Here is a 23059-nt window from a genome sequence, read left to right as displayed (position 1 = left end):
AGAAACCCCTGGTTTTTCTTCTTTCGTATCAGACACGGAGCGATCTGCCTCAGATCCGTCCCTCCCTGGGGTTGTTGGCGCTCCTTTTGATCGAAGGTTATTTCTTCTTTATTTTGTGCGCTGTAAGACATTGCCGGGAAGACGCGCAGGTCAACTGGCTGTCTCCATGCTTGCTCAGTGAGTCAGGGTCCATGAAACATCTCTTTAGGAAAAAGGGATACATTATCCCTCATGATATGTGGAGGGCTGGTTCCAGGAACCCTGAGGATACCAAGATCTGAGGATGCCCAAGTCCCATATATAAAGTATTTGAATATAAAGTACATCCTCCCATATACTGTAAATTATCTCTGAAAGTGAAAGTGAAGTCGCTCAGTCATGTCCGACTCTTTGCGACCCCATGGACTGTAGCCTATCAGGCTCTTCTGTCCATGGGATTTTCCAGGCAAGAGTGCTGGAGTGGATTGCTATTTCCTTCCCCGGGGATCTTCCCGACCCAGGAATCTAACCCGAGTCTCCCACATTGTAGGCAGATGTTTTACCGTCTGAGCCACCAGGGAAGCCAGGAAATTATCTCTAGATTACTTATAATACTAACACAATGTAAATGCCGTGTAAATAGTTGTGTGCAGTAAATTAAAGTTTTGCTTTCTGGAACCTTCTGGAATTTTTTTCCCAGAAGTTTAGTTGAATTCATGAATGTGGAACCCCTGGACACAGAGGGCTGCCTGAGCTAACTTAGGGTAATGATGAGGTAGTGAAATAGAAGAGAGGGATCAGGAAGTTGCCTTAAGAAGAAACGATCATAACTTACTGTTTCTTAGAAATGTCACTACATTAGGGGAACTGGAGTGGCAGGTCTGGGATAATTGACACTCTAGGACATGTCAGGCAGAAACACGTGTTTAAACACTGTATAAAATCTGCAAATTATATGTGAGATAGCCCTGAGTAGTTAAGAATGAGAATCCATCTATCTGGTGGGAAAATGACAAACAAGATAACAAAAAAGCACAGTCTTTTTGGTTGACCAACATAACCACCATGGAGTTTTCAAAAACAGAACCATCTGTTGTGTAAGGAACCATGGAGAGAGATTATGTATTTATAGAATCCTGCATGGGAAAAACAGGCATATTAATAAACTTTTTAAAAAATTCATTACTCTGAAATCCATTTTTCTTCTAGTTTCTCTGCTGTCAGCATATACTGTGTTGAAACAAACAAACAAAATATCCAGTCAATTTAAAAGCAGACAGACTTGCTATGACTAATTTAAGAACTCCCAAAGTAGGCTCTTTTCCAAAAATACACAGCAATTGACAACACTGGCAGCTCAGTCTACAGGGTTATGATACAACTAAGACCCTGAGGCTGAATGTGAAGTTTCCTGCTAGTTTGGGCACAGCAGGGTAATCTGCCAAGGAGCTTCTACAGCCCTTAACTATTCTTGGTATGGGGCTTCAAAATGAAACCTTCCCATAACCTAATGTTTCCAATGGGTGTACCTTAAATAGTCTACTTTAAGAATTCTTCTTTTTCCCTCTTGGTTTCTAAAATGGAAGTTGTTGTAAGGAAAAATCTTGTAGGGCCCAGGAGCCCTAGTTCTTTTCAGGTGTTGGATGCTCCTTTTAAAACACATTTCTTAGTGGCCTCCTTAGCACAGTAGGCAGTATGTCAGTCTCACAAAACATATATTTCTTTTAATTTTTTATTGAAGTTTACTTGGATTATGGTATGGTGTTAATTACTGCTGTGCAGCAAAGTGACTCAGTACACATATATTTACATTCTTTTTCATAGTCCCAAACTCCCACCCCTTGGCAACCACCATTCTATGCTCTAAGTCCCTGATTTTGTTTCTGTTTCATAGATAGGTTCATTTGTAGAATACATTTCTTTACCAACTGCACTATCAGGGAAGCCCTGCAGAACACATTTCTTTATGAAAATATGTGGTAAAATTATTTTTTAAAGCCTAACATCTTTAGGTGTTGTTGCTTTTCCATGAATAGCTTTGTGCATTATAATCACTCTGTATTATGGTGGAGGAGGTTGGAAATCAAAGTAAGTGATGATTCTCTTCCAAAAGGCTTCAAAGGGATAGTAAGATCATATTTCTTCCTTCCTTCCTTTTAAATCCATAATTTTTCTAGGAACTTTTTCAACTAAGTTTTCATATATATCTTCATAAAATTATTCATAGTATTTTCTGATAGCTTTTTAAAATTAATTTTTATTGGAGGATACTTGATATACAATGTTGTTAGTTTGTACTGTACAGCGAAGTAGATCAGTTATACACACATCCACTCTTTTTTAGGGTTTCTCTCATAGCTCAGTTGGTAAAGAATCCGCCCACATTGCAGGAGACCCTGGTTTGATCCCATGGGTTGGGAAGATCCCTTGGAGAAGGGAAAGGCTACCCACTCCAGTATTCTGGACTGTATAAGTCCATGGGGTCACAAAAAGTCAGACACGAGTCAGCGACTTTCACTTCACTGTTTTTTAACCTTCTCCCATGTAGGTCATTCCTGGAGAAGGCGATGGCACCCCACTCCAGTACTCTTGCCTGGAAAATCCCGTGGACAGAGGAGCCTGGTAGGCTGCAGTTCATGGGTCGCTAAGACACGACTGAGCGACTTCACTTTCACTTTTCACTTTCATGCATTGGAGAAGGAAATGGCAACCCACTCCAGTGTTCTTGCCTGGAGAATCCCAGGGACAGGGGAGCCTGGTGGGCTGCCTGTCTAGGGGGTCGCACAGAGTCAGACACGACTGAAGCGACTTAGCAGCAGCAGCAGCAGCAGCAGCATGTAGGTCATTCCAGAGTATTAAATAGAGTTCCCTGAGAGGATCACATTTCACTGAGCTCAACTAATTTTACCATGAGGAATTCCCTGGCAGTCCAGTAGTTAGGACTCCTGCTTTCACTGCTGTGGCCAGTGTTCAATCCCTGGTTGGGGAGCTAAGATCCTGCAAGCTTCTCTGTGCCGCAGCAGAGAAATCAACTGTGGAGCTGAGGAGGCAAACATAAATGACATCAGGACTTCCCTGCTGGTCCAGGTGCTGAAATTCTGTACTTTCAATGCAGGGGGCCAGGATGCATCCTGGTCAGGGAACTAGATCCCACAGGCTGCAACTAAAGATTCTGTGTGCTAAGACCTGGCACAGCCCAATAAATGCATTTTTTACAAATGGCACCATCATTTATTCATACTTTATCTTCTCAGCAGTGCTGTACATGATCTTCACCTTATATGAGGGGACTGAAGTTCAGAGAGGTGAAGGGACTCAAAGCTAGTAGCTGGACACTGGACTGGCTTGTTGTTGCTTTCCTGTTAAGTGGGATACACAGTATATTTCTTGGAGGTTTTTGTTCAGCAGTCTCTCTACACCTTCCGCCTCTATACTGTTCAAGTAGTTGTACCAAGTGTGACCTGGTTCCTTAAGAACTGTGTTTAATGAGCAGAGTCGGACACGACTGAGCGACTGAACTGAACTGATGGGCTAGACACTCCGCGAGGTGATTATACTTGGGTTCTCTCCATTTTCCATATGATGAAATTGTTTGGGGAGGTAAAGAAAGTTCTTAAAGATTGGCGAGCTCGTGAGAGGCAGAGCCACGGCCGGATTCCAGGTCTCCGACTCCAACGCCAGAACGAGCTTTCCCCACTCGACCAGCGCTCCCCTTTGTCAGCCCCGGGGCGAGAGAGCCACAGGGCTGACTGAACGTCTATCCGCTGTTCACAGCGCCCTGGGGCCTGGCACTTCCACGAGCCAGCTGCGGCGGTTCCGACCTCTCCGTCCACCCTGCCAACAAGGCAGGACGGGCGGCCTGGAGGGAGAAAGCCCTCACACTCAAGCTTCGCGACGACACGCGCGGCCCCCTGGAAGCCACTCGGTGAGCGCCACCCCTTCCCCAGGGCGGGGCAGACACCGAGGCCTCCGAAGTCCTGACCCAAGCGGCAGCCCTGGCGTGCGGGCTCGGACCGCGCGCCTCAGGGAGCAGAAGCCGCTAGCGGTCCGGCGGAGAGAGCAACGCGGGGAAGCCCAGGGGGCGGCTTCCCTCACGCCCGCGCCCCTCATCCGGCACCCCGCGGACGCAGTCGGCGGCCGCCGGTAGCGCCCCTCAGCGGCCGGCCGCGCCCTTCCCGCCCCCGGAAGTGACGCGCAGCGGCTCGGGCGGCCGGGAGGGGCCCCCGACGCAGCCGGGGGGGCTCGAGAGAGGCGGCGGCCGCGGAGCGAGTGGCAGGCTCAGCCGCGGCGAGGAACGCCCAGATCGCGCGTGCCCGGCGGGTAGCGGCCCTGACGACCCGCGCCGCCGCCGCGTGCGGGGGCGGGGAGGGCGGGGCGCGACGAGCCGCGGCGGCGGCGGCGGCGGGAGATGCGGGCGGCTGCGGGCACCCGGCGGGCTCGGCTCGGCCGCCGGCGCCTTCTCCGGCTCCGCCGCGAGGGTCGCAGCGGCTGCCGCGCCGTCCTCGAGTTCCCGGCGTGAGGAGAAGAGCGTCTTGTTGGAGGCGGAGACCCGGAGGGAGCCCCGCGCGCGGCCTCGGTGAGCGTCCGCGTCCGCGTCCCGCGGCCGCCGCCCCCGCCGGCGGGGCGCCGGGGCGGGGGGCTGGCCGCCCCTCGGGAAGCGGGCGCGGGGCGCGCGCCCGGGGGCCCCGCTGGCGGGCCGGTGGGCGCGGGACAGACCCGCCTCGCTCCCTTCGCCCCTTATTTGGTCCCGCGAGGCCCCTGGGGCCAAAGGTGGCTGTTTTTTTTTTATTCTTTTCTCTTTTCGCCGGGGTGGCGGAGGGGAGGGCCCGAGGGGAGCGTCTCTGGCTTTCTGTAGTGACAGGAAGTTGGAAAGTGAAAGCGCAGCGAGTCGGTGCTCTCCCGGGCCCGGACTTTGATCTCCCCGGGGTACGCGGTCTTCCGCGTTTCTTCCTCTCCCCACGCTCAGAACCCATCCGGCGTCGACTTTCAGTGTGTTTTCTACTTCTTTCCAGCCAACCCTCTCCCCTCGTTACTTTCCGGTTAGTACACAGCTGCCGCGAGGCTTCCTTCTTGGGAAAACCAGTTGGAAACATCTTTTGGGGGCCGAAGGTTAACTGACCTGGGCAGGGACCTTGTTGACCGAGATAGTTAAGAGATACACAGTTGGCTCCCACTCCCACCCCCCCAACCAGGCTATTGGTATTTGAAGTTTAGGGCATTTAAAGAAAAAGACTTCAGAGTTTCATCCCTCATCAGAACGGTTCACCCATCTCTGTGGTTGGTGAATAAGATCCTTCTTCCTTTTCTTTTGCCATCTTCCACTCACCGTCCCACTGCGTGGAAAACTTGGTGCTTCAGTATTTAAGACTGTCAGTGGTATTTTCTTTAAAACCTATTGTGATTCAGTTTTCCTCCTCAGTAACCCTCTTTGATTTTATTTAAACGTTAAAAACTGCCCAAGGGGAATCCATTTAGGGAAATGTTGTTTTAAAGTTTTATTATAATAGTACACTTTTAGTGTTCTGTTGGTATGGAATACTGTATAGTTAGATACGCCAGGTTACTTTTTGACAGCTGTAAAGATTTTAACTTAAAATTCGCCTTAATACATTTTATAATTTGTTTCTATTTTACTTAAGCAGCACTCTGAATATGGAGACATTTATTTTTTGGGTCTTAGCTACTGTTTCTGAAAAATAGTTGGGCCATGGGTCACCACAGCAACTGGGCTGTGTGTATGATAAACATGTTTAGGGTGGAAAAGGTTTCATTTAGTAGAGACTTCCTTTCCCTAATGAGTTACTTCCAATATGCGCCTTCTTTCCTTTTAGCACAGGAATTAATCTACTGTCTTTTAAGTGTGAGTGTGTTAGTGTTAGCCGCTCAGTCCTGTCAGACTCTTTGTGACCCCATGGACTGTGGCCCACCAAGCTCCTCTGCCCATGAAATTCTCCAGGCAAGAACACTGGAGTGGGTTGCCATTTCCTTCTCCACTTTAAGTGTTAGAATCAATTATGTTTTCCATATTTAACCCCTCAAAAATCAGATTCCTTCATTTGGATCAGTTAAGTATTTCTCTCCCTCATTATACTACTTCTAAAAAACTCTTTAAAACTGAAATTTTGGGGGAAAACTGTAGTTGTGGAAACACTGAGGTTTTCATGAAAGGGTTTTCAAGAAAAAGGATTTGGGTTTCTTTTGATAAGAGTAAGAATAAAAGTGTTAAATTATTTGTGTCTCTTTATTTCACCTTTGTAATTTTAAGTAATTTCTGACTTTTTTTTACTTTAATTCTCTTTTACGGCTGAAGAAATCATTGAATTTCATATCAATGGCACACTTTCAGGAACTCAAATGAAGAGGTTCAGCTTATGTGCCCAGTGGTTCACCGCCTTTTCAATCAAAGAAACATATCAACGTTGAATGAGTAAAATATTCCTTTAAAGTACCTGCTGAGGATGTCCATTTTACGTCTTCCTTAGTTTTTCCTAATAGAAAAAAATTTTTTCCAGTACTTCAGTCCAAAACCGCAGTGCCCATTTTTTTCTTCACAATAATTTTCTATCCTAGACACACTGTAAAGCACTACAGAAGCTTCAGCGTTTGCCACACAGTTAGGTTCTGCCATGCAGTATCCAACAGCTCCACCAGGATTTGGCTCAGTCCACAGTTGAGTTCAGCTCAGTCGTGTCTGACTCTTTGCAACCCCATGGACTGCAGCATGCCCGGCTTCCCTGTCCATCACCAACTCCCGGAACTTACTCAAGCTCAATCCACACTTTCCCCTAATAACCGAAGGGAGAGGTGGAAATTAAACCCACACCACCTTGGGAACACTTCCCATTTGCTCAGGATGACTCTTGTGTGCTTGTTGCGGAAATACTCATGGTTATATCTGTCGTTTTGTACGTATTGCTTCGCCATTATAAACCTGTAGAGCTCAAGCATTATCTGCAAGATAGGCATAGAACTCTAGGATTTGGTTTGGGGAATTTTTCCAAAAATAAATGAAATTATAGGCACCAGACCTGTTTTCCAGTTCTCTGCTTGTCTGTCGTTTCCCTCCTCCCTTCCTCCTAGCTTCAGCATCGTCACCATCATCGTCTCTCTCACACATACTCACACTGCTGTAAGCATTCTTAACCTGAAGATGGTGTCTGGAAATGTAAAGACTTGAGTTCTTTGGTTAAGCTGAAATTTACTAGGGAATAGTTGTAACAGATTTAGACTAACAAATAATTGTTTAAGTGGGGAACATACATAGTTTAAAAGTAACTTACCATGACAGTCAGCACTAGAAGAAAAGCCTCTCTGGTAAATTAAGAGAAATAACAGGGGACCCATCCCCCTCAACTATACTTGATGGATATAGTATAAAACCACTGTTTTAACCCAGCTTAAGTGAGGCCCTGGAAAGCTGTTTTCTAGTGAACATGGTTATTTAGCATTAAAGTAGTACTTCATATTTGTACGTTATTGTCAGTTATTATCTAACAATGTAATACTTCTTTACAATCCTAGGTAATGTGAATGCTCTTACCCATCTAGGAAAGTGGTTTCCCTCAGGGACAGAGTACATGACTGTGATGAAAGAGACTTGGATTCGTGGCCGCAGTTTCTCTGTAACTCTCTAACTTTGGGAGGCATCTCCCTTTTTCTATTCTTAGGTATTTTCTCATCTCTACTTTTGGATGACAGTATCTCTGTATAACCAGCTTCAAATTTATGACTGAATAATAGGACATTTTGAATGTCTCAGAAAAATTATGAGATATTTACCAATATGGTTCCTCATCTCTGGTCTTTTTGGAAGCAGACATAGTTAAGGATCCCGTTCTTTGTGAGTTGTACATTATTAGAGTTAGGTTTCTCAGGCCTAACTTTTGTGTTGTTTGGGGTGTTTATTTTTAACATTTTTATTGAGATATATTTCACATAGAGTAAAATTCACCTGAAGTGTACAGTTCATTGCTTTTAGTATATTCCCAGAGTTGTATGGCCACTACCGTAACCTAAATTTAGAATGTTTTCATCACCCCATTAACAGTCACTCCCCTTTTCTTTTCCACACCCATCCCCCATTCCCAGCCCTAAGCAACCACCAGTCTGCTTTTTTTGCCTATTCAAATTAATGGCTGGCTTCTCTCACTTAGCCTAATGTTTCCAAGGTTCATCCATTGAACTAGCCCATATCACTACTTCATTCCTTCTTCTGGCTGATATTCCACTCTGTGGTTATATGGAGGCTTTCCTGATAGCTCAGTTGGTAAAGAATTTGCCTGCAATGCAGGAGACCCTGGTTCAATTCCTGGGTCAGAAAGATCTGCTGGAGAAGGGACAGGCTACCCACTGCAGTATTCTTGGGCTTCTCTTGTGGCTCAGCTGGTAAAGAATCTGCCTGCAATGTGGGAGACCTGGGTTCAATCCCTGGGTTGGGAAGATCCCCTGGAGAAGGGAAAGGGTACATTTTGCTTGTCTGCTCATCAGTTGATGGACATCTGGGTAGTTTATACTTTTTTGGATATTATGAATACCACTCTGAACATCCTGCTTATAAATGTCTGTGTGGACATATATTTTTCATTTCTCTGGGATATATACCTAGGAGTGTAATTACTGGGTCATATGCTAACTCTGGGGAACTGCTGCAACCTTTTTCCAAAGTGGCTGTACCAGTTTACATTCCTGTTGGCAGTGTATGAAGGTTTCACTTTTCTCCACGTTTTAGCTGATACTTATCGTCTGTCCTTTCTGTTTGGCTGCGCTGGGTCTTCCCTGCTGTGCTCGAGCTCTCTCTAGCTGTGGTGTCTGGGCTTCTCATTGCGGTGACTTCTCTTGTTGTGGGGCATGGGCTCAGTGTTATGGCGCACAGCATGTGGAGTCTTCGGGGATCGAACCCACGTCCCCTGCATTGGCAGGCAGATTCCTAACCGCCAGGAGGTCCATCACCTGCCTTTTTGATCATAGCCATCCTAGTAGGTGTGAAGCAGTGTCTTGTGTGGTTTTGATCTTTATTCCCCTAATAACTAGTCACATTGAGCATCTTTTTATGTGCTTTATTGGCTACCCATATTACTCTTTGGAGAAATGTCTTTTCAAATCCTTTGCTTATTTTCAATTTTTTTAAATTGTAAGGACTCTATTTTTTTTTTTTTTGATGAAGGAGCCTTATTAGTTGAAAATGCTTTCTTCCATTCCAAGGATTGTCTTCTCATTTGATGGTATTGTTTGCAGCACAGAAGTTTTAATTTTTGCTGTTGTCCAATTTATCTGTTTTTATAGTATTTTAACAGAATTGATTTGATTTAATTTCTGTTCTGATCCAGTGAGATCTAATTCACAGACTGAAAACAGGAAGGCTTTGTGTATGTGTAAAGTTCTCCTATAGACATTTTAGGATGTGCTTATGTATGTTTGGCCAGAGTTTCCACCCTAAGATTTCTTTCTTAGAAACAAGATGTTTTAAAGTTTTTTTGAGGAAAAACCTTTGAGAGAACCTTTCCCTGCTGCTCCATTGCCTAAACCAGTGGTTATTAACTGAGATGATACTGTCCCCCAGAATGTTTGACAATGTGTGTAGACATTTTGATTGCCAAATTGGGCAGGAGGTGTTGGTGGCATCTGGTTGGTAGAGGCCAGGGATGTTAAACTGCAATGCCAGAACAGCCTCCAAGAACAAAAGAATTATCTGGCTCAAAATATCAATAGTGCTGAATTTAAGAAACACTGGCCTAAACAGGAAGATCTTAAAACTTGAGATATTGAAAGGTTTTTCAGTTCCAATCTTGATAATCAAATAAAGGTTGCTAATCAAATAAAAGGATCTGGGCAGGTGGACTTCCTGCGGACAGAATGGTGGCAGAACTTGTAAATTAGGGAACATTTTGCTGAGTTTTCAGTGCTGTCAACTTACATGAAAATTACATTTATTATAATGGAAACTATTCCTCCTATCTCTGGGCCACCCTGAGACCCACAGAACATCCTGGCATATAAATCAACTGTGCCAGTATAGGTAGATGCTGAAATGGTGGTCACCTCAGAGAATATGACAATGAGTTGTTTTTTTAAAAATATTTATTTATTTATTTAGCTGCACCAGGTTTTAGTTGTGACATGCAGATTCTTAGTTGGGGCATGTGTGACTTAGTTCTCTGACCACAGATCCAGCCCAGCCCCCCTGCATTGGGAGTACGGAGTCTTAGCCCGAGGACCCCCAGGAAGTCCCGACAGTGAGTTTTTAAGATAAAATTTAGTAATAGTGATACTGCACTGGTTGGCATTCATCAGTCTGCTCCTGTAATTTATGAAACTAGCTTATCTCATAGCAAGACTTTTCTTAGAGTTTAGGTCTGTATTCAGATTGCCTGGGTTTAAATCTCAGCTCCACCATTTACTTGTGTGAGCTTAGACGAGTTACTTAACTTTGTAATGAATCAGTTTCTTCACATATAAAATGAGGCTGCAGTAGTATCTGTCTTATAGGATTCTTGTGCAGATGAAATGTACAATTAATAGTCTAATACATTTAAAGTGCTTAAAATGGTGAGTGACATACAGTGTTGCCTCTTTCAGCTCATTGCTATGGACAGTGCTATCACCCTGTGGCAGTTCCTCCTTCAGCTCCTAAAGGAGCCTCAGAACGACCACATGATCTGCTGGACCTCTAATAATGGGGAGTTCAAGCTTTTGCAGGCAGAAGAGGTGGCTCGTCTCTGGGGCATTCGAAAGAACAAGCCTAATATGAATTATGACAAACTCAGCCGAGCCCTCAGATACTACTATGTGAAGGTAATACACACCCACCTCAAAACAAAAATTGTTCCTTCTCCTCTGTTGAGGTTAGACATACTAATGTCGTGGTTTGTTTATTTATTAAAATAACTTAAATTAAGGTGTAATTGACATATTGCTTTTGAGTGTACAGCATAATGATGCAACATTTGTATGCATTGTGAAATGGTCACTGTTTTGGTTTTAACTCAATTTATTTTACAGCTTCAGCAGCTTGGAATTAGAATAAAAGACGTAAATGTTCTAAGTGTATTTCTGCAAATTCATATTCAGTACCTGGCTCCCATGCACATATTTTATTCCTAATTGCAGTTGTCTTTAAAGAAAAAACGATTATAGAGTTGGAATAAGGAAGAGGAAATTTGAGATTCTTCAGCATAGATAAATACTCTTGTTTATATCATAATTTATTTTAAAAATTATCTCATACTGTTTTTTAGATGTACTTAATTTTTACTGTTTAGTTTAACCCAGAACAGAAGTTAATACCTTAAAGAATAACTAGATTTGATTTCTTAGTTAAAATTTTTTTGTTTAATTTCTAATTATTTTGAATACATTCTTGGGCACGGAAGTAAAAATACTCAAGAGAATTAGAGTGAGAAGCTTGGATCTTAATTTCTTTCACCTTTGAGTGTTGATATTATCAGCTTTCCTGTGTGGAGAGATGAGGTAAGAAACAGCTGAAGGAAGTAGGAACCTTAGAAGTAATGTTCTAAATTCCTTTTGCTTCCTGAGGATGTGAGTGTTTTTGTACCTTTGGGGTTAAGCAGTTAAAATCTTTCAGCTTTTATGCAGTATATTAGTTCGGTTGTTAATGAGACATTCAAATGTTTTTAACTTGTGCTCCATAATGGCCAGAACTGTGTTTGGAATGGCTGGGTAAATTTAGCTGATTTTGAAGTTTTCAAGTAAACTGCCTATCAAATGGAGAACCCCATTCAGTCAGCTTTCTCATGGTCTTTGGGGGTGGGGGTGGGGTCAAGTTTTAACAAATGGTTAAGAAAAGTTTAAGAAAGTCTGAATGCTTATTTTATTTATCTACAGAATATCATTAAAAAAGTGAATGGTCAGAAGTTTGTGTACAAGTTTGTCTCGTACCCAGAGATTTTGAACATGGACCCAATGACAGTGGGCAGGGTTGAGGGGGAGTGTGAAGCTTTAAGCCTCAGTGAGCTCAGCAGCAGCAGTTCCAAAGATGTGGAGAATGGCGGGAAAGAGAAGCCACCACAGCCTGGTGCCAAGACCTCGAGCCGCAATGACTACATACACTCCGGCTTATATTCTTCTTTTACTCTCAACTCTTTGAACTCCTCCAATAGGAAGCTTTTCAAATCTATAAAGGTTGAGAATCCAGCTGAGAAATTGGCAGAGAAAAAGTCTCCTCAGGAGCCAACTCCATCTGTTATCAAATTTGTAACAACACCTTCTAAAAAGCCACCAGTTGAACCTCCTGCTGCCTCCATTTCAGCTGGCCCGGGTATTTCTCCATCTTCAGAAGAAACTGTCCAGGCATTGGAGACTTTGGCTTCCCCCAGGCTGCCTTCCCTGGAAGCACCAACTTCTGCACCGGCAGTGACTGCCCCTTTTGCCACCACACCTCCTGTTCCGTCCGTGTCCCCCCTGCAGGAGCCTCCTGGCACTCCTTCACCACCGCTGAGCTCCAACCCAGACATGGACACGGACATGGAATCAGTGGCTTCTCAGCCAATGCAGCTTCCAGAGAACTTGTCCTTGGAGTCTAAAGACCAGGATTCAGCTTTGCTAGAAAAGGACAAAACAAATAATTCATCGAGGTCCAAGAAGCCCAAAGGGCTAGAGCTGGCACCGACCCTTGTGATCACGGGCAGTGACCCGAGCCCACTGGGGATACTGAGCCCGTCTCTCCCCACAGCTTCGCTTACGCCAGCGCTTTTTTCACAGGTGACGTTCTCTTTCCTTTTAGTGCCACCGTTTATTTTGTTTTTTTTTTTCTCACCTTTTAAAACAAATCCCGGACTTATAAGCTCAGTCCTCATTCTGCCACATAGTAGTTTTGCTTTAGAGAGGTTATATGTGACCCTGTGAAAGTGGCCTCACGCTTCCACTTTCTCCTGAGGAAAATAAGTATATTCTCTCTCTCTCTCTCTCTCTCTCTCTGGTGGAGGCAGGGGTGATCTTATAAAACAACCAGTGACAATCTCACGTTAGAAAATAACAGATCCTGTGGATGTTAATAAACATGTGATGTTGAATAACAAGTTTTACAGTTAGCTAACATTAGCTATTTCTTAACTTTTTCGTCTCATAGAACATTTAAACATGTTACTCCCAGACCTACTCATTATTAAGGGGAAAGCATGTTTGTGACTCAATTACCCATTATTTTTCCATACTTGAATTCAGATTGGTTTTGTTTTTCTATTTGACAAAAATTGCATGAGAAACAGTTTAGAAAATACTTTGACCTTTTTCTTTTCTGGGTTGTAAAAGTAATTTCCGACTGTTTCCTCAGGATAAGATTTCAGACTTGGAGATATTTGGAATGGAGAATAGGACAATATTTGGGTTCAGGGCTAATTGTGTATTATTACAAGGATAGAACATAATCCTGATAAGCCATTTAGTTATATTTTTGGCTTGTATATTGCAGACACCCATCTTACTGACTCCAAGCCCCTTGCTCTCCAGTATCCACTTTTGGAGTACTCTCAGCCCTGTTGCTCCCCTGAGTCCAGCCAGACTACAAGGTGCTAACACACTTTTTCAGGTAAATTACATAGAAGCCTGTCTTTTGTAACTGGGGTGTGGTAAATGAGCAGAGAGGCAAAATCACTCTACAGTTAATCATTGTAAAACTTCTATTTAAAAAGTGTTCCTTAGATTTAGTTTTTAATTTCTACGTGTTAATTTTATGGCCTGCAAATAACCCAGATAAATATTCACAGCAGTGTTTCCTTTTCATTGTTTACTATTCCATACATTTGAATTAGACTAAGAATGGTTCAATACTGTAGTAGATTTTGAGCTCATCCAACTTTTTAAATCATTTTAAATGCTGGAAATCCTCTTTTCTAAAAAAGTGTGTGTGTGTGTATGTGTCTGTGTGTGTGTATGTATATTTGGGGGCATTCTCTGCACTTAGATTTCCCCTTTTAACTGAGGATTTTTTTTTTAATAGAAAAAACTCCTGAGAATAGTATTATCAAATGCTCCCATTTTCCTGTCACTCAGAATTGATACTCATCAGCATTTTAAATATACATGTATATATTTTTAAAATGAGTAGTGCATTACCTCTTAACAAAGATCTTATTAAGAAAGATCTTATAGCTGTAAACCATGATTTTACCTAAACTATCTAGACTTTATAACTTGTCAGTTTTCTTATATTGATTCATTCACTTATTCCAGGGTGACTCCCTGGGATATTTTCTTAGATTTTGTAATTTAAATTTTCATTTGTTCTTTTGAAAATGAAATGGTAAGGGGTGGGGAAAGAAAAAAATTTTTTAAAATCTTTCTACTAATGCAATTATTTTTGCAGAAACTTCTAAATTGCTGAATAGAAAGAGTATGGAAAATTTCCCATATTTCCTTTTACATTTTTGTTTGCCTCTCACAAAGAGAGAATTGATTTATATAGAGAAAGCCATAGTGCTCATGTAGCTTCAGCCTGGAATCTCCATACAGATTTGGTCTCAGAATACATGATGGGCATTGCTTTTCTAGGATGAGCACCCTACAACTGTTTGCAGCAGGTATGAGATGGGCATCTCCACTGGACCTCTTTTTGACAGTGTGATTTGCTATATAATTATAGTTTACAGAGTGCATGCTGTCATTTACTGAACTTTCTATAACCATTTGAAGTCAAGTGTGAACCTGTGTACTTTAGCATCTAAGGAAAAGTATAGATTTGTTCTTTACATTCCATCAAGGTAGGCTGGAGAGTGTTAATATGTAAGACAAACATTTTTTTTTTTAAGTTTTTGTGACATCATACTGTTCCATGATAAATAGTTAGCGCCTTTGTCCTGTGAGCCACTGCAGGTGCTGCTGTGTTCTGCCTTAGGGAACGTAACAGGGACAGAAAGTGAAGTTTAGGATTGCATAATAGGATGATAATGTGTTTTATTTTCTTTCTCAGTTTCCTTCTGTGCTGAACAGTCATGGGCCGTTCACTCTGTCTGGCCTGGATGGACCTTCTACCCCTGGCCCATTTTCCCCAGATCTACAGAAAACATAACCTATGCACTTGTGGAACGAGAGAATCAAGGAATAAGGAAAGAGAAAGACATTCAAGTGAGGGATTGATACTTCACGATGCTGATAATAGACTGTTATGATCTCTGCCATTCCCCATTAAAATGCTTTTTAGGATTCCCTTTGAATAGGACTCAAGCTAGACTGTGTATAAAAATGCCTTAATTGGAGTCCAAACTCCACCTCCCTCTTTCTTTCTTTTTTAAAAATATTTTGAACCTTGTGTTAAGGAAATTTTTAATGGGATTTATGAGCAAGCTATGCTTTGCAAGAGAATTAAGAATCTTGCCTTATTGGGACCCTTTGGCAGTTATGCTTTGAGCATATTGTATAAAGAAATACTAGTTAAATGAAATTAGCCATATCTTTAGAACTTACATGTGCTCTGTTGAATACTAACAGTGAGTTGTGCATAAGCAGTGGAGGAAAAAGAATCATTCCTATTCACACGAAATAAGATCGGAGCAGGACTATTGGGGATATGCTGTTTTGCTGTGAAGTATAATGTATGTAAGCAACTCCACAAACAGTTACCTTATTTACATTTATTCAGGGTGGTTCCCTTAGCCCTATGTATGATCTTGACTGAATATGAACAGAGCATGGAGCTAGTTTATTCCCACATAAGGAGATTTTTAAACCTGGGGCTTAAGGCAGTGTTTGGAACAAACAGTGAGAATATGGGGCCTCATATCTGGCACAGAAATGTCATCTGCTGGTATGATTCCACACCTATGGAATACTTATGGTAAATGATGGCTTTTAGGGGGATGGACCTGGGATTTGAGAGTCTGAGGCATCTCTGAGTCAAGGATTCAATTGAAAAAACTTGAAACAACATGTAGGCGTTTCCCAGTTAGAAGATACGCAGTGTGAAGGACCTTTTTTTCTGTTCATTTTATCGCATTTCCTACTGTTTGTTTATCTTTTAAATTTAAAGTTGTTAGAGGTTGTGATAGTTTTAATTAGGAAGATGAAAAGCAAAGTGAACTCTTTAAATCTGTAGTGAGGTAAAAATATACTTATTTCTCGGTTTTTTTTTTTTTTAATTAGGAAGTAGCAAGCTCATCTGGAAGTGCTCATACATAGGGACTGGATTATTTGTATTAGTAGATAGGCCTTCATCTCTGCCAGACTTCTGAAATGTTAGCATATAGTCATCACTGCCAGGTATAGACATTTGTTGATTTGATGCCAACATCACAGTGGAGTCTTTTGGAAAATTTGGCTTTAAAGTCCAGGATTAGATGATATGCTGCTGCCATCCCCCCGCCCCTGCCCCCCACCACCCTGCCCATTAAACTAATCTTTCAAGCCTAGAAATAGTTCCTATAATTGAACAACTTGAACTAAATGGTGTATGAAAGTAGTAAAGGACTTGAGGGCTCAAAGCGACTCTGCTGTAAACTGGCATCTTCCAGTTGTATATGTTTGCTTGAAATCTGTTTTATACAGTATAGAGAAACTCTGGTGTAAGGTGTCTGTGCTAGCTCATTAGTAGCAGAAGGATGGTGTTCAGGGAGCTGCCTTTATATTTGTAGTGTTGGAGACCGGTTACTGTTTAATTTGTGGTTATCAGCTGAAAGTTCTGTTCCTAAGATGTGCAATAGTAGTGTTGAAAGGTACTGTTCAGTAACGATGGGGAACAGACATACTGGATTTTTTTCCCCACATTTGCATGCTTTTTTGAAATCAGACTGCTCAGCAGCGCTTTGGACTAGTTTTATTAGCTTAATTCACATTTTATACGTTAGATAAGTAAATATTGATGGCTTGATTTAACTAGTATTTAAATTTTTGAAAGCACAAAAAGTATTTTATTTTGAATCAAAGGAGAAAAGCCATTGGTTTGTTTTCATGGATAGTATCTTTGATAACTAACTGTTTCAGTAAAAGGGTGCCTGGGAACCAACAGCACTATTAAAACTCAGTCAAAGCAACTTCCTAGGAACCAGTTTTAGTGAGTCCTCTGCCTGTAAACCTCTCCTGGAAGTCTCTGAGAGGTGTGGGCCTTACGAGGTTGATGATGACCTGCTTTTTCTTTGAGATCAACTCTTTAAGGGAAGGGTGTGTGTGTGTGTGTGTGTGCGTGCGTGCGTGCGTGTGTGTGTGTGTGTGTTTTCTTATGTTTTTAAATTAAATAAAACTGCAACCATAGTGAAGTGTATGAGGCAGGTTGTTCTATTTGTAAACTACCTCCTTCCTGGGAAAGTCTCTGATTTTGAAACATCCACAGAGTTCTTCTTAGCATCAAAAGGTGACATACCACTTCAGATCAGTACTCACTAGAGAGACTTATATTTGGTAGCTGTAGCTGGTATCCATCACTAGTCGCTTTGCCAGGATGAATGCTGGTAGGCAGAGGTAGCCCAGGTTAAAATAGGGGAGCAGGTTTAGTGAACTTCAGCAGCTTCTGCTGTGATTAGCTTAGCTTTTCATTAGCTCTGGCCGGTATCTAAATCAGTTGTATGCTGGGAGGTGTTTAACCACCAGGCTGTCTGAAGGGGAAAAGGCCTTAAATTGTCGCATTTGCTGAGTCCATTCTGTGGTGTAAGTGACTCCCCTGTGGCTGACTAGGCCACCACCTTGGAGCTGAGAACGGATGCCCACAGCGGGCTCAGGGCCACACACTCAGCCAGTGAACCACTGCGTTTATTCTGCCCTCGGATGGATTGTTGCCTAATTTCTAAAATATTTTTTTCCTTTTGGTTTGTCATAGTGCTTTTGTGATGTAATATTCTTCATGGCCATATTTTTGTATTCAAAGAAAGATGGAAATTTCCATTGATTTTTGAAAAAATTTATACATGATGGAAGAATCCAAAAACCCTCAAAAGATCAATCTTAAGCTTCTTAGAGTTAAAAGTTAAAATACAGATTCAATTTTTCTATATTTTGGTGGCTAAAATACAGGTAATGTGACTTTTTCTTTAGATTTTGATGGGGAAAATAAGCCCATGAGCCTATATAGTAAAATGGAACTGGATTTTTTTTTTTTTTAACACTGGATTTTTTTTTTTTTTACACTCTAAGAATTCCTTGAAGATTTACATACTCTTAGAGATTTTTTTTTTTCCGTAGAGACTTTTTAAAAAAAGGTTAGACTGACTGTTCCATCTATCTACATGGCATGACTTCTAGTTCTTTCATCCTGTGTGCCACTTAGGCTTGGAGGGACATGTAAATCAGAGGCTTGGAACTGCAGGCTGGTGGCGTCACAGTCCAGTGCCATTCACTCCTGCAATTATGTCATGTCCACTCTAATGACAGCATTTCATGCTGATCTCAGAACTCGTGTTAGGATTCTAAAGTTCTCAAAGTCAGTTCTAATGAATTTAGGCCCATTAGAGCCACTCCTTGGCATTTCAGAAAAAGATTCTCTAAGCTTTTTGAACACACACCTTGATCAGTAAAAGGCTTTGAACACAATCCCCTATTGCAAATTTGTGTGTCTGTCTGTCAGGTGATGCACTGCTGAAGTCGTGTGTATGCTGTAAGACATACACAAAAACAGAAATTAAGGACGATAGAAAAGTAAATCTTGAGCAGAGATTCTGATGCTTTCCCTGCATCCAGCAGTGCACACTCTGCTTTGAAGACCCCGACTCAGCGTATTGTTTCTCAGTCTGATCTTGAAAAAAAAAGTTTTGGTTGTGATATATGGGGAAATCCTTTTACATATTTGATCTGATTTTTATGTAAAATCTCTAGAAGAGATTAAGAATTTTTCAGCAGAGTTTGTCATCAGCTTTCTGAAATCTGTTTCTTTTTCATACTTTGGTAAATAACCCATTACCAAATGTTTTACAGAGCTTCATGCTTACTATTTGTTGACAGTGTGGTTGTCTCTTTTCATATTAGGTGTGGCTTTAAAATTTACTGGCCACTCGCAGATTTCTTTTGGCCTAATATTACTGCTATATTTTACCAACAATTTCAGACTTACTTCAAGTTGCTTTATTTTAAAATGCGTAACAACTTCTGTTTTCTTGTTGCATTAGTCAGTTGCTATTATTTTGGTAATATTTTGGTATCTGAAGAAATACTTTCTTGATGAGCCTGTTCTGTGTCTCACTTCATTTACTGTATATTTGTTATTTGCCTCTGCCAGAAATCTAGAATTGTGCTGAGGTACCATTCTTAGGTATGTGGACAAGTATGGTGACAAGTGTAGGTCTCTGTGCAGAAGCCTGGAGTTCTGAGTGAAGGACCACTTTCCAGTATGGAAGCTAGACTCCTCACAGAGTTCGTGGTCTGTTATCTGAGGCTGTGATAGGATGGAATTGAGAAGTTAACTGTTCAATTCATGGTAGTGAAGTGGAGGCCAGCCATAATTGTTTCAGGCAGGTTCTCTGACCAGAGAATCAGTTGGGTGGAAAGTGTTTTGTTAGTTATCTTCCTGGTTTGGGGTCAGCAGAGTGTTTTGTTACTGTTTTTAATGCTGCTTGCATTGCCTGAAACAAGGTGCCCTGTTATTCTGTGTCAACAGAACTCTGCTTACTGAGGTTGAAGTTTTAATCTTAGAATCTAGAATTCTTGTGGGTGGTGGTGTATTAAGCAAGAAGAGAAGGCGGTTTGATTTCATTTCTCATACTTGGTGGAACCTGTTAGAAGGAAAGTCATGTTTTTACCTGTAAATGGAGCAGATCTGAAAAGGTGAGTTGTTGATGCAGTATAAATGTTCCATTTGAAGCTGCTGGTTTCTTCAAGCTCTTTTTCTGGAAGAAAAAAAAATTGTGATAGATTGAAAGCCTGGCAGAAAACAGTGATCTCTAGGGTGCTGCCGTCTGCACTTAGCCCTTATGAAAATGGAAACGAGAGTGGTTTATCTGAGAGGGGCAAGGTTAGCTCTAAGCTTTCTGTAGAAACCAGGAGATTCAGGTGGTTGTTAACATTTTAAATGATACCTTTAACAAAAAAATTTATGAGGGATACAATCAAGCATAGTAAGTCTCTTGAACTCTAATCTTTTGAGTATAATACACATCAAGAAGTTTTATGAGGCTTAAATTTTTATTTTAAAATATTTAATTGGGAAACCAGAACATTTTTTTCCAAGTCATTCTGATTGGCTGAGTGCGTGTGTATGTGTACTAGTTATTGACTGAGTGTGTGTTTGTAGGTATGTGTAGAAATAAGTCTATTTTTCAGAGGGAACATGTGGCCATCCTAGTCGAGGATGGTTCCTAGGCTGTTTTATAACTAAAGGAAAAATTGGCTGCATTTTGCAGTTGTCACTTTTAAAAAAATTAATGCCTTGCACATTTCCATTTTTTAAAATGCATAGAATCATAGGCCTTAAAAATTGCTTGTCAACATTTTAGAAATACTGTATAGTGCTGCCTGTGACATACTTTAAGCAAAGTCACCATAAACTGTTCTCTTATGTTCATGTATTATTGAGCAAATAAGGATGTTCTTTCTAAAAATTTCTACATTTTTGTGTAAAATCCTTGCAATATTGCATTCTAAGTCTCTCAGAGAGGATGTTTATACCAGATGTAGTATTTCTAAAATGCAGATCTAACCATGATTGAGCTAGTGGTGGAGAAATTCTGGCATTGTAGCCTATTTATCCTTTTGAACTATACATAGAAAGCATTCACAGAAACCTCAGTATCTTGGGCTGAATGTTCTTAGCTTTGCCTTGTTTCCCATCTCATCAGGGCCCATTCTGGTTCTTGTCCCCTCCAAGGATTATGAGCCCTGCGAAGACAGGCCTGGGATCTTCTGGACAAGTTTGGGGGTGGGGGTGCCCTGTGGCTGGGCCTGACTTCTAGCTTCTTCTAAGCCTGCCTAGAGTTCAGGGGTGGGAATGCCGTGTACTGGGGTGACATTACTTGGCACTTTTGGGGCACCATTATTAGCACTGCTTTGTTTTTTAATAACTGGAAGCACTTAATAATTATTTTGTTTAATTTCAACTTAAGGATATTGAGGGTCAGGGACGTTAAGGTTTATTGTTTATACTTTCTGGAACTTAAGACTATTTGGAGAAGGGATAAATGGATTATCCAGTGAGCCATTCTAGGCCCTGTAAGGTAGGCTCTTTTGACTAGGATGCTTTTAAAAATTTACAAGCTTTTAATATTGTGCTTTTGTAAAAATGTATGACTTTTAATAATTTGCAGTTGGTGGATTATACTCAACTTTGTGAACTTGCCAACTTTCTTTTCTGTTTAATCATTGTTGCTTATTGTCTATCACGTAGGGGACGTAGTCCCTTCTGACACATTTCATACTTTTTGTTTTTGATGGCAGTATTACCAAGGGTTTTTATATGTACATTACATTCATTGCTTATGGGATAAAGGAACATATTGTATGAACTTCCCTGCTCAGTATTAGCGAAATTAAGATACATATATGTGAAATTAACTAAGATGCATATATGTAAAGGCAGAAATGAATACAACTAATTTTTTATTACTTGAGGCCTATTTATTTGGTTTGGCCATTCAGCCTTTTCTAGTCACAATCATAGGTAATTTTTTCACTTTTACCTTCTAGCAGTTTCATTTATCTTTGTGGGTAGAGAAGATTAAATATGAAACTCAGTCCAGTCATTTTGCTACTGATGGGCTTTGGATTGAGGCAAATACATTTTCGACTAAAACTAGTTTTTAGAATGAAAACATTTTTCACTGGATAATCAAGTCAACTTTTTAAAAAGTGTACAATCTTGTGTTTTGAAGAACAAACTTAATAATTTTCTATGAGTCCTACTGGATCTTCAAGTGTGGACATCACTAGAAAATTAAATAATGTTAAACTTTTGGTTTTCACCCACTGAATCTGTAAGTCAGAAAAAAAAGAAAAAAGCGTGTCTGCTGTGGTGGTAACACAAAGAGGTGTGTCCTTTACATCAGTGTGTCTCAGTTTGCCTTCGTGGTAGTGAGAACTCGTCAGGGTGCTTTCCTCAGACTTTGATTCATTCAGCTGGGAAGACAGTTACTTCATTGTTTATTTTTCCCTTTGTTTATTCTGTTGAAATCTGTCTCTCATAATATCTACTATCCTCTACTTGTGTATAAACAGAATACTTACATAAAATGCCAGTGCACACCTACCTACCCAAAAGACTGTATTACTGTTAAAGTGTCATTAATAATTTGTCTTGATTAACTTCAGTGTAACTTACATGAGGGAGACCTTCAAAGTATTAAAACCACATTTCTTTTTCCTAAAACAATTCAAGTGACGGTAACTGCCTACATTTATTAAAATCACATCAATCGTTGATGCAACTGGAGAGAGACTGCCACCTCTCTAGCTGAGCTGTCTGACTTAGCTGTTGGGAAACTAAAGGGTGTTGTCTCAAGGTGATTAGGATTAGCCAGAGCCTTAGCTCTATGTGTGTGTGGCAGAGCAATTTTACAGAATCTAGGTTGGTGAGGAAGAGCCTGCGCTGACACTTTGAGGACTTCAAAATATGCTGCTTTTAAGAGGAAAATATGTAGTTAATACTCAGTGCATCTCCAGACAGAGTAAGGGATTGCTCTGAAAACTAATCAGGTGATCTTTGTTTTCTATTGCTTCAAGTTTTATACAAAATATTGTTAAATTCTGTAATGATGATATGCATCTTTTTAGAAAGATAATACATTTTTAAAAACTATTTTATGTAAGAACTGACAGAGGAATTTGCTTTGTATAATGGCAAGCTGGCTTTAAGAAAGCACTGTATCAATTTACTAGTCCCAAATTATATAGATATGTTAATAGATGTATGTGCAACTAGATATGGACAATTGTATTTTTTTAAATAAATATTTTTAATAAAATGAGTTTCTGAATTACTTCCCTCCTTTCTCATCTATTGAGGTAGTCTCTATGTATTAAATTTCTATCTGTGCTAAATGTGGATGAGGAAAGTTTAGCTTTTCCAAAGGTTATCATTAAAACCTGGCCTTCAGCTATTTGATATATATCTACATTAAAATATTTAAAGCCTGTGTTGAGATAGGTAGTGAAAAGAGGAAATTGTAATATGATTGTTGATATAAAAAGGAATTAAAAGAATACTAACTGGCTAGAAAAA

General features: G+C 41.0%; 1 protein-coding gene across 6 annotated transcripts; it reads left to right on the top strand.

Annotated features, from left to right (window-relative positions):
• The first annotated feature begins 4385 nt into the window (after positions 1-4385).
• On the top strand, positions 4386-23059 carry ELK4 (ETS transcription factor ELK4). 6 transcript variants are annotated; one of them, XM_042256984.2, is made up of 6 exons: positions 4386-4555; positions 10144-10211; positions 10555-10770; positions 11821-12696; positions 13406-13522; positions 14903-23059. In XM_042256984.2, exons 3-6 carry the CDS (start codon positions 10564-10566, stop codon positions 14999-15001), a joined length of 1299 nt encoding a protein of 432 aa, XP_042112918.1. In that variant the 5' UTR covers positions 4386-4555; positions 10144-10211; positions 10555-10563; the 3' UTR covers positions 15002-23059. The 6 variants fall into 6 exon arrangements, with proteins under 6 accessions (XP_042112918.1, XP_042112917.1, XP_042112920.1 ...); XM_060396285.1 differs by lacking the exon at positions 4386-4555 and adding an exon at positions 4847-5018; XM_042256983.2 differs by lacking the exon at positions 10144-10211.

Source organism: Ovis aries, chromosome 12 (genome assembly GCF_016772045.2).
Source record: "Ovis aries strain OAR_USU_Benz2616 breed Rambouillet chromosome 12, ARS-UI_Ramb_v3.0, whole genome shotgun sequence".
NCBI lineage: Eukaryota > Metazoa > Chordata > Mammalia > Artiodactyla > Bovidae > Ovis > Ovis aries.
The sequence above is the reverse complement of the archived record's forward strand: the minus strand, read 5'-3'. Positions and strand labels throughout refer to the sequence as shown.

Excerpts from the sequence above, each read along its gene's own strand:
- ELK4 (XM_042256983.2), top strand. The coding sequence starts at position 10,564 with ATGGACAGTGCTATCACCCTGTGGCAGTTCCTCCTTCAGCTCCTAAAG. Across the intron at positions 10,771-11,820 it reads TCAGATACTACTATGTGAAG|AATATCATTAAAAAAGTGAA; the intron begins GTAATACACACC and ends ATTTATCTACAG. Across the intron at positions 13,523-14,902 it reads GTGCTAACACACTTTTTCAG|TTTCCTTCTGTGCTGAACAG; the intron begins GTAAATTACATA and ends TTTCTTTCTCAG.